This window comes from Petromyzon marinus, chromosome 16 (genome assembly GCF_048934315.1).
Source record: "Petromyzon marinus isolate PM22_M1 ecotype Great Lakes invasive population chromosome 16, UKy_Petmar_22M1.pri1.0, whole genome shotgun sequence".
NCBI classification, from domain to species: Eukaryota; Metazoa; Chordata; class Hyperoartia; order Petromyzontiformes; family Petromyzontidae; genus Petromyzon; species Petromyzon marinus.
The window spans coordinates 7814745-7825793 of record NC_133682.1 but is presented as its reverse complement, the minus strand read 5'-3'; the positions used below and the strand labels follow the sequence as shown (position 1 = coordinate 7825793).

Here is an 11049-nt window from a genome sequence, read left to right as displayed (position 1 = left end):
AAATCATTACTGCAATTTCATGCACATTTTACAATGAAAAGTTGGCCATCCTTTTTTAGTCAAAATTACAGCAAGCACAATCACTTATAAAAAATTGTATAACTCTAACATATTGACAGATCATACAAAATAATAAAATATGAAAAAATACATATAAATAGTGTTGCTTAAAAACATCAGCAAAGTTATGTAACATTCACAGTTGTATCAAAAATACCAGACTTGTGCCTTCTAACTCACAGGGGTCCCAATACTACATATTACAAATACCATTCATTTAGTCTGACTGGGTGTTATCTGCATTAATTAGAATTATTTCCATAAATCCACAGGTAAACAACAGAAATGATATTTGTGTGTTACTTAAATAGTGGAATATAAGTCTTTATGCTTTGCAGAACTGTTGCATAGACATAAACCAATGAATTATGGGCCAAGATCATTTTGTCTGAAATAAGATACAAACGTTTTAGGACATGTCAGCACCCACAGTAGTAATGGGAATCTACTATGGATGTTAAGCCATGCAGAGAAGTCTTACAAAGCCAGCTCCAATTCCCTTCCTATACCTATCAGTTACCCATGTCCAAGTCTCCCACAATGTACCCAATGTTCTATATCTAAGCAGGGTTCAGCCTCGGTAGTACTCTGGTGTGTGACGGCCATGCACAAATTGCTATAGGCTGCAGGGCTGTGGTGGGAATTAGAATGAAGTGCAGCATAATCCACTTGCACTACTCCTATGCTCCCTAATTTCAATCTACACTGACAAGTGTGGTGAAGTATGGTTGTATAACATCCACAACCAGAACAGCCTGGGAAGGCCCTCATCCAGCAGTGGATTGAGAACTGTACACATACACTTATCGGCTACTACTGTGGGTGCTGCCAGGATGTGCAAAGATAAAGAATTGTTGAAGGCCATGGCAACACCTACGGGGCTCTCAGCCACCACCCCAAGTAATGAGCCTAGCCCTGACAAAAGAGGGGATTCCATCTGCACCATATATTAGGCAAGAGGAAGGTCACAGGGGAAGCCCCCCATTGTAATGTATCGGAAGATAATGGATTCCTGGTGGTTACAGATATATATTGTATACAGTGTTCACATTGCCATGAAAAGAGAGGCACGAGAGAGCCCCATTCACTCTGACAGGTACAGGAGGCGGATTTGCGGGGCCGTTCTCAGACTTCTCTGCATGGTCTATAATTGATACCAAGATAAGTTACCACTGTTTTGCTATGACCTATACAAATCCTTTATGTAATTACAAAGTTTTATAATAAGTAATTTGTCAATCCAAGCAGGACTTTCGAAATAAAAAGAATCCAAGATTCCCTGAGGTAACGGTTTTATAGTTATCATTATACATTGGCAAAACTTTGCCTTTTTCTAGTTAAAATTAGATGTCTGTACTTGATTTGAAATATGCCCTGATATGCCATGCCAATTTGATGCCGGTGAAATGTGGGCATGTTCACTGTGACGATGTAAACTTAATGCAGTGGCTGTCGCCGTCTTAGGCTCAACGATCACGGATCGGAATCCCCTGGGTCGAGTAGCGATTCAGCTGCACGCACACACGGTGAAGACAGAACGGGAGGAATGCGTGCCATTGTTAGGATTGCCACTTGAAATGGCTTTTCCAGGAGGTAGCTGTCCTAGGAAATTTAAAAATCTTACCAGAGAGAATCCTTCCCATGATATGATGCCGTTATTCTACACCTTAGAAATGGCAACCCTCGCGGCTGTATGCCACGTGGGGAAATGAGATTCAGGTGAGTGAGTCACATGGGCACAGCAAGCGGGCACCGGCATGGGAGGTCAGAGGGAAGGGCTGCTTACCTGCTGAGTGGCAGCGGTGGCGCGGTTCTCTGCCTGTGCCAACCTTTTCTGTAACCGCTCCACCTTCTCCTGGCTCTCAGCCTGCAGCTGCTGGCTCTGGGGGGGCAAGGGGTGACAGGATATCATTACTTCCACATTCCTAATTCGTGCACTCGTACAATGATTCTGTTAAGTTAATTATGTGCCCACTGAAACCACGTCTGCTTTAATAAGGAAGACCTGGGAAAGTAAAATGATGTAATTTGTTTACACAGCAGGATGAAGGAATTCCTCATTCACCAGTCATTGACTAAAGGGCTTTACATGTACATGCACTACACATTCACTCTCACCTCAACCAAATCCATGCGGGCAGCTTCCAGCAGAGCGGTAAGCTCCTGTGCGTGTTGCTTGTGCCGGCTAAGCTCCGCTCTGCCGCACACACAAATATAGCAACACTTATAGGACTCTGAAATCCCTTTGGTGAGCCACGCATTTACACTTGTGAACATTATCCAATAATCACGGCAAAAAAATAATGTCTGCATAAGCACAAACAACAAGTCCTTGCAGTGACAGAATTGAGCAAAAAAAAAAGTTTCCAGGCCAAAAATATCCCCTTCTGGTGCAAGATTCGTGTGGCTAAGATGCAGTGATGATTAAGTAACGTTTGTGGGCCTCATGTGGCTACAGGCCATATGGAATTAAGTCACAGGCTCTATCTGTCCCAAGAGGGGCCCATAGGTTCCCCACCCCTGCCTTTTGCATTGATTTGATACAAATGTATGTTTGATACATAAAATTGCTTCAAACATACTTTTGCCTCGGTGCTGTACACTGGCAAAGATAAACTGACTTTTCAGCCAATGCAAGAATTTCTTCATTTGAGGATATCGTTTACATTACCATTGCCTAACGGTGAACCAGAAACGGAAACCAGCAGCCATGGCATAAAGCATTACCAATAAGAGTTGAGCAGCAGTGCGCGTCTGGTGGCATGTTAAGGCGCGCGCTGCTGCCACCAGACGAACTGCGTGTCGGCTCGTGTCCCCACCCACAGAGCGCCACTCACCCAAGCTTGGCGACTTTCCTCTGTGCAGCGGCGGTGGCATTGCGCGCCTCCTCACGGAAGCGCGTGGTGAGACTTTGCTGCGCCCCCAACATACGGTGCAGCTCCTCGACAGACGCATGCCCCGCAAGCTGCAGCTCCTTCAGCCGTGCCTCCAGCGCCGCCTCCTGTGCCTTGCTGTCGTGTTGCATGCGCCACACCTGCCACGCCAGAATGCTATCAATACCGCATCATCATCACCACTTTATATTTTTATCACGTCTCCCATACAGCACACCTCTGCGTCAGCTGCCTCTGTGAGACACAAGGTTAATGAGACAAAAATGCAGCACCGGCCAACATATGGGCCATCGTGTGCCAGTTTGAGGCGATGTTGCTATGTGGATATCCAATGAAGTAAATGGTTGGTAATTGATTAAATTTGGCAGTTAGACTGAACTATGCCCCTGACACATCCCCTACTCATTAGAAAGTAACATTGGATATTTAACATCCAGTGTAATATATACGACATATATAATGTGGTTAATACAACCGCAACATTAACCACGGCTGTCCGTGGGCCCGAACCACAAACCTCAGCAACGAGCAGCAATACAAATGAGCCACGTTATCGCCAGGACCTTCATTGCACATCCCTGCTGGCGCGCAATGGTTAATATGCAAAACAGATCATATATCGTACAAGGATGCAATACCCGATACACATACACATCACAGCGATATGCTCCGCTACTCCTGACGCAGTTATCTGGCTTGACAACCTGAATATGAAATTGTAGTTTTTTTTTTGCATCTACATCAGCCATACGAAAGAAGAGTTTGGTTAACATCCGGAGCTGGGCCGAGCACCTCTTTGCGTGCTGCTCGCGTTGCCTCCTGGCCCTCGCGACGCATCTCCTCCGCATGCCGCCGCAGCTCGTCGCCCTGCCGCTGTGCTGCCAGCAGCTGCTCGCCGGCGTCTTGGCACTCGGCCCGCGCTGCCTCCAGCTGTGAACGCAGAGTCTGCACGTCCGCCCTCGCACGCGACCGCTCCTCCTCCAGCCTGAGCCACCGCCACCACCACCATGCAGACAGTGATTTGAAATTACGTGAGACAACATGACAACACGATGCAACAAGACAGAATGCAGTGCATCTTTACAGAACAGCATGACATGACAAATTCAACAAGATACACAATACAAATATTGAACAGGAAATGGCATGACATACGACACAACCTGAAATGAAAACATGACATACCATGCCATACTCCAACACAACGTAACAAAGATACAACACTCCACAAAATGACAACCAAACACAAGAGGACATGAAAACACAAATAACACAACATGCAGAAAAATAGTACCGTGTTCAGTGTCTGTTGAGACATTTGTGTAATGGCAACTGTGTTGCAGTAGTTTGTGCCCTGTGCTACAATCACAACATTTTGGCTTTGATTCCAGATTGTCAATAACATTAGTGGAAAGTGCTGCAGAATTTTTCCTGAACCTAAGTTCCGAACTCAACTAAGCCTTAAAAGAGTCCCTGGCAGTGTGTAAATATTAGCACTGGGGGAAAAAAAGACAGCTGGGCGCGCTGCTGAATACTTCACATTCTGGAGTGCCGTGCCAGCCTGAAGATGTCATTGCCCTAGCAGTCTGTATGGCTAAACAGATTATCTGTCTTTGTGTGTGCGTGTGTGTACAAGCATGCTTGTGTTTGATGGTTAGCAACAGAGCTTAACTTCATATTTCCGCACTTGGCACACCACATCCAATATACCTTTCCCTATGACTGTGCCTACTATTCGCGTACCAACTCCAGTCTACCAGCGACTTAGAAAATGCCCATTGATGAACGAAGCCCTGGTTAGCGCCCACTCACTGCATTTCGGCAGCTCGAAGCCTCGCCTGCGTGGCCTGCAGGCTGAGCACCATCTCGTCACGGGCTCTCTCTGCCACCAGACAGCGCTGAAGAAGCGCGTCCGCCTTGCGCTGCTCCCCCTCGGTCCCGTGGCCCTCACGGTAGAGCTGACATATGGAATAAAAAAAGCCTTGTTCCTTTAAACATCCCTCACATGTATTAATAATAGACCCCTAAAACAGGTAAGAACTCACTGAGATTACATGATGCACAAAAGAAGACCTGATCCAGGTATAATGGTGACACATTTAAATTCAGTGACGTAGAGACAGGATTGGTGGCTCAAATTAGACACTTCTTGTAAGATAATTTGGTGGTGTGCCTACAGGAGGTGATCTAGCAAACAGTTTTGCAACAGGTTCTCTGCAGATTGAAGTTTGAGTGTTGTGGCCTTCAGTCGCTCATATTTCCATCAATCATCACTCTCTGGGCAGACTGGTGCATCGTAGAAACTAAACACAAACTCTTATCTCGGAAAAAATCAGACTTACACGCACCGAACTCAATCAGTTAGACAAGACACTCTACAAATCACACTTAACATTGACAGCAACAATGTCTACATCGGATTGGGAACATGTAGAAAATATGACTACCTCTTCGGCTGCCACTATGTCGACCAAATGTAGGAACAATTTGATTTCCAAATTCAATCACCTCTCCAACAAAAAATCGGATCCACACACCGAAAAGATAGACGTTAACAAAGTCGTAATTAATCGCAGTAACAGTTCCATTTCTGATGGTCTGAAATCCGTTTTAGCTAAAGGTCTAAACTTTGCTGTCACACCGAGACACATACCGGTTAATGATATCATTGCCCATGTCGACGTTGCACTCAAGGGCTTGAGTCACATCTCTGCAGACGTAGCAAGATCTGAAATCGCTGCAACCCTCAAAAACGCTAAGTTGCCACCTAGCAACATCAGCAAAGATGAACGCTTTGAATTATCTCAATAAAAAAAGAGAGATAATATTGTCGTCCTCTCAGCCGACAAGGGCAATGCCAACGTCATCATGGACAAAACAGAATATAACAACAAAATTCAAGAACTACTCAATGATGGCAGCTTTACAAAAATATAAATATATCCCACAAACAGCCTGGTTACCAAAACGAACAAAATCATCTCTGATTCAACAGCATTAATTGATCAGACCAAACAGTTCTCGTTGAAACCCTCTGCTGCCAGACCACCAAGATTATATGGCCTTCCAAAGATACACAAAGAAGATACACCCCTTCGTCCCATCGTCTCTACTATCAATTCCCCCACCTATAAACTGGCACGTTTTCTTGCTGATATACTGCGACCTTTCACTGGAAAAACCACCTCTGCGATACTAAATTATACTTACCTGGTATAGACAATCAAAGGCATTTCCCTGTCCCCAGACGACCTGCTTGTCAGTTTTGATGTGGTGTCCTTGTTCACCAAAGTCCCGGTACCTGACACCATCGCTATCATTGAAGACCTGGTTCATCAAGGACTGCATACTGATGTACCCCCCCTGGTGAGACATTGCTTAACCAACATATACTTCACCTGGAATGGAACTTTCTACAAACAAACTGAGGGCACCCCAATGGGCTCCCCCCTATCTCCGGTTGTAGCCAACGCATTCATGGACAAAATTTGAAACTGACGCCATCCAGACTGCCACTCTACGCCCGACCTTATGGAAGAGGTACGTGGATGACACTTTTGTCATCTGGCCACATGGCCAGCCTGCTCTAGACCAATTCCGCGACCACATCAATTCCATACACTCAGCCATCAGATTTACCATGGAGGTCGAAAAAGATGGCAAACTACACTTTTTGGATGTCTTAATTAAAAGGAGACATGATGGTTCAATGAGCCACTCTGTCTACAGGAAAGCTACCCATACAGATGCTTACTTGAAACCGGATTCCCACCACCATCCATCCCAGAAGAACTCCCTCATCAAGACTCTATACCATAGAGCCCAATGCATTTCCGACCAGGAACACATTACCAGTGAACTCAAGCACGTACACCAGGCTCTCAGGGCTAATGGTTACTCCAACTACACAATCCGCAAAGCCATCACTCCAGTCATGAAGAAGGATCCTCTTGTGGAGCCACTCAAAACCATCACCTTACCCTACATTGCAGGGGTCACTAAAAAGATCTCCAAAATCCTGAATAAACACAAGATCCAGGTCCGATTCAACACAGTACATAAAATCCGTGATCTGGTTCCATTTGTAAAAGATGCTGTTCCAGACATACAGTACCCGGGCGTTTACAAACTGAAGTGCCTCTGTGGTAGTAGCTACATTGGAGAAACCAAACGACATATCTCGGACCGCATCCGCGAACATAAAGCAGACTTGAAACACGGTAGAACGAACTCCTCTGCCGTGGCAGATCACTGTTATAATTCAGTGGGCTCACATGACATTGACTTCTCCAAGACGGAGGTTCTTTGCAAACCAACCGGCTACCATGAGAGATTCGTTCATGAGGCCATTCACATATACAAGCACAGAGACAATTTCAACCGAGAAGATGGATTCTGTTTCGATTTAAAGCTTTCGTGACTGCAATGATTCATCTTCTTTGGTTCTTTCGGTAAAGTCACGTAGAATGAGAATAAAATAATAAATTGATAAAATAAAATAACACAATAATATTCTCACGACGTTTCGGCCACAACACAAGCGGCCTTCATCAGGTGAAGGGAGCGAGACTGTCTGGTAGGACAGCGCTGGAGTGAGAGAGCCACGTTCAGATCACGGCTTTTAAGCTGTGTGAGAGGAACAAAGAGCCTTAGAGCCGCGACTCTAAGGCTCTTTGTTCCTCTCACACAGCTTAAAAGCCGTGATCTGAACGTGGCTCTCTCACTCCAGCGCTGTCCTACCAGACAGTCTCGCTCCCTTCACCTGATGAAGGCCGCTTGTGTTGTGGCCGAAACGTCGTGAGAATATTATTGTGTTATTTTATTTTATCAATTTATTATTTTATTCTCATTCTACGTGACTTTACCGAAAGAACCAAAGAAGAAGATGGATTCTGGCTTATTAACCATTGGAAAGATGCTTTAAACCATTTCGGTTGTTAATTAATTGTATTTTACGATGACCTTCAGACCGCAGCTCTTTCGCTGGCATTGACTCTTAATACCTCTCACACCACGGTTAATGGTATGGTTTACAACATGGAGTATAACAGCGCCTCGCAGCTGTCTCTCTCCCCCTCCTCCGTTCCGACCATGGATGAACTTGTCCGTCTGAACGGGGCTCGTAGCTATCCGTGGTGCTGAAGTTGAGGGGAAGAATCCACCCATTTTTTCACCATATAGCATTGTGATATATAACGACTTATTGTTGGTAGCTTAGCTGATTGGAGAATATATAGAGTTTATTGATAACATTCAGGTAGTTTATATTTTAGTTTTTATTGGTTTACTATATGGTATTCATTATATAGTGTAGTGTATACCCAGTTACTGTTAATAGCTCAGCTTATTGAAGAATATATTGAGTACATTTATTATATTGATGTAATTTAGACTTAGGTTTTTTCACATCGGTTTACTATATGATAGTCGAGTTGTTGCAGCCCCTTTGGCGTCCATGTACTAGGTGCCTCTGTAGATGTGTAGGCTTTGACTTTAACATAGCTATTTCTATGACCAGTCACAAGCTAATTCCTCAGTTATTTCAATGCTAAATTCTCCTGTTTGATTTATTTATACTAGGTGCCTCTGTGGATGTGTAGGCTTTGACTTTAACATAGCCATTTCTGTGACCAGTCACAAGCTAATCCCTCAGTTATTTCAATGCTAAATTCTCCTGTTTGATTTGTACTAGGTGCCTCTGTGGATGTGCAGGCTTTGACTTTAACATAGCCATTTCTGTGACCAGTCACAAGCTAATCACTCAGCTATTTCAATGCTAAATTCTCCTGTTTGATTTGTACTAGGTGCCTCTGTGGATGTGTAAGCTTTGACTTTAACATAGCTATTTCTATGACCAGTTACAAGCTAATCACTCAGCTATTTCAATGCTAAATTCTCCTGTTTGATATGTAAACCCCTTTGTCAAGGTGCCTCACTTCTCTAAACCAGCTTAAAAAGACGCTACGAATCTTAACAACGTTCATTGAAGCTCTGTCGTCCCGACAGGTCTGTTCCTTTCACCTGAAGAAGGCCACTTGTGTTGTGGCCAAAACGTCGTGAGAATTTTATTGTGTTATTTTATTTTATTCATTTATTATTTTATTCTCATTCTACGTGACTTTACCGAAAGAACCAAAGAAGATGAATCCTTGCAGTCACGAAAGCTTTAAATCGAAATTTACAATCCAAATAGTTAATGCATTGGAAGTGGTAAACAAACACATAAAAAAACAACTCACAATGATTCATCATTAATATTTCCCTGTAACAAAAAACATGTAATAGGCTAACATTTACAACAATGGTTATTCTTTTTAATAAGCAGCCTGTTTTGCTTTCAGGCAATCAATGACTTTAATTTACCCCAATGTGAGTATACCAGTGGGATTTATAAGATGATGAATCAGCAGTCTTGTAATGTGTTTTGGCATGTTGCGCTGCGATAGAAATTATCATTACTATTAGAATGCATTCATATAATCTCCGACTTCACATGCTACTATTGCACCTGTTACTTATGATGGACAAACCAACACAAATACAGCACCTTCTCGAGCTCATCTTCGGCCGCCCTCTTCTCCCTGATGGCCCGATCCATCAGGTTCTGCTTGTCACTGCACTCCTGGTGGACACAAACAAGGGAGTTAGCTGCCGCGTAGACCCTGCCCTGAAGCAGGACTCTGTGTAACGCAGATCGATATTCTACAGCAGTGGTTCACATTTGCTATGTCACCATCGCTGGAGTCGCAATAACAATTATAATTTAGAAAGCATCTAAATGCAGACATGATGTCTCCATACAGAATTATCATTGCATGTTTATGCTATATAAATTCAAACTATTGTTGTGAAGGAGAGTGACACCTCTAGATTTTAAGCTTTCGTGACTGCAAGGATCCATACTCTTTGGTTCTATTCGGTAAAGTCACGTAGGTAAAAATAAAATAACAAAAAATCACGACGTTTCGACCACAACACAAGTGGCCTTCATCAGGTGAAGGGACCGGACTGTCCAGAGGACAGCGTTGGAGTGAAGACAGCCAAGCCCAGGTCGCGTCCTTTAAGCCACTATTCTTAAGAATGCTCAGAAACCCATTAGCAACATCAGCAAAAATGAACGCTCTGAACTCGCGAAATTAAAAAACAGACGTGATATAGTCATCCTCTCAGCCGACAAAGGCAACGCTACTGTAATTATGGATAAAGATTCGTACAACAACAAAATCCAGAACCTACTCAACGATGGAAGTTACTCAAAAATTCAAAATGACCCTACTAATAGCCTAACTATAAAAACCAACAAGATCATCACAAGTTCGACCTCCCTAATCGAACCAACTAAACGTCCCTCCTTAAAACCTTCTGCTGCAAGACCCCCTAGATTCTATGGCAGGGGTCGGGAACCTATGGCTCGCGAGCCAGATGTGGCTCTTTTGATGATTGCATATGGCTCGCAGATAAAACAAAATATTCTCACTTGTTTTAATCCATCCATCGATTTTTCACTGCGCATGTCCTGTTCAGGGCTGCAGGAGCAATTGTCCATTATTTTAATTGGATGATACTGGCCTGCGTTTGCCGTTGCTGGGTAAAACAGGTAAACGCCCCCTTTTGAATCAGTCTGAGACTGCGTCTGCTCGGTCATTAGCTCAAAGCTAACCCTTCGACGAAGAAGATGGCGAAAAGAAAAAAAGACGACGAGTATCGTACATTTCAGGACGAATGGACCGAAGAATTCGCCTTTGTGGAGAGAGCGGGTTCTGCGGTGTGTCTAATTTGCAATGACAAAATTACATCGTTGAAACGGTCGAATGTAAAGCGGCACTTCGACACGCGCCACGCTACCTTTGCATCAAAATACCCTGCGGGAGACAGCAGAAAGAAAGCGTGCCAAGAGCTTCTGAGCAGGGTGCAAGCTAGCCAGCAGCAACTCCGCGTATGGACCCGGCAAGGTGACTATAATTCGGCTAGCTTTGCTGGTTCTTTAGCAATAGTGAGGAACGGAAAACCATTCACAGATGGCGAGTATGCTAAAACGTTCATGCTGGATGTAGCCAATGAACTTTTTGATGATCTTCCAAACAAAGACAAGATA

The 11049-nt window shown here is 44.0% G+C and overlaps 1 protein-coding gene across 3 annotated transcripts in view; it reads right to left on the bottom strand.

Annotated features, from left to right (window-relative positions):
* Nucleotides 1-38: 38 nt before the first annotated feature.
* SCLT1 (sodium channel and clathrin linker 1) overlaps nucleotides 39-11049 on the bottom strand; it is a 32331-nt gene continuing 21320 nt past the window's right edge. For all 3 annotated transcript variants that reach the window (XM_032955310.2, XM_032955309.2, XM_032955311.2), the window contains 7 exons: nucleotides 9502-9576; nucleotides 4767-4912; nucleotides 3747-3939; nucleotides 2898-3094; nucleotides 2179-2257; nucleotides 1847-1942; nucleotides 39-1571 (listed from right to left, as the gene is read on the bottom strand). In XM_032955310.2, coding sequence (XP_032811201.1) covers nucleotides 1527-1571; nucleotides 1847-1942; nucleotides 2179-2257; nucleotides 2898-3094; nucleotides 3747-3939; nucleotides 4767-4912; nucleotides 9502-9576 — 831 coding nt within the window. In that variant the 3' untranslated portion in view covers nucleotides 39-1526. The remainder of the gene's footprint in view (nucleotides 1572-1846; nucleotides 1943-2178; nucleotides 2258-2897; nucleotides 3095-3746; nucleotides 3940-4766; nucleotides 4913-9501; nucleotides 9577-11049) is intronic.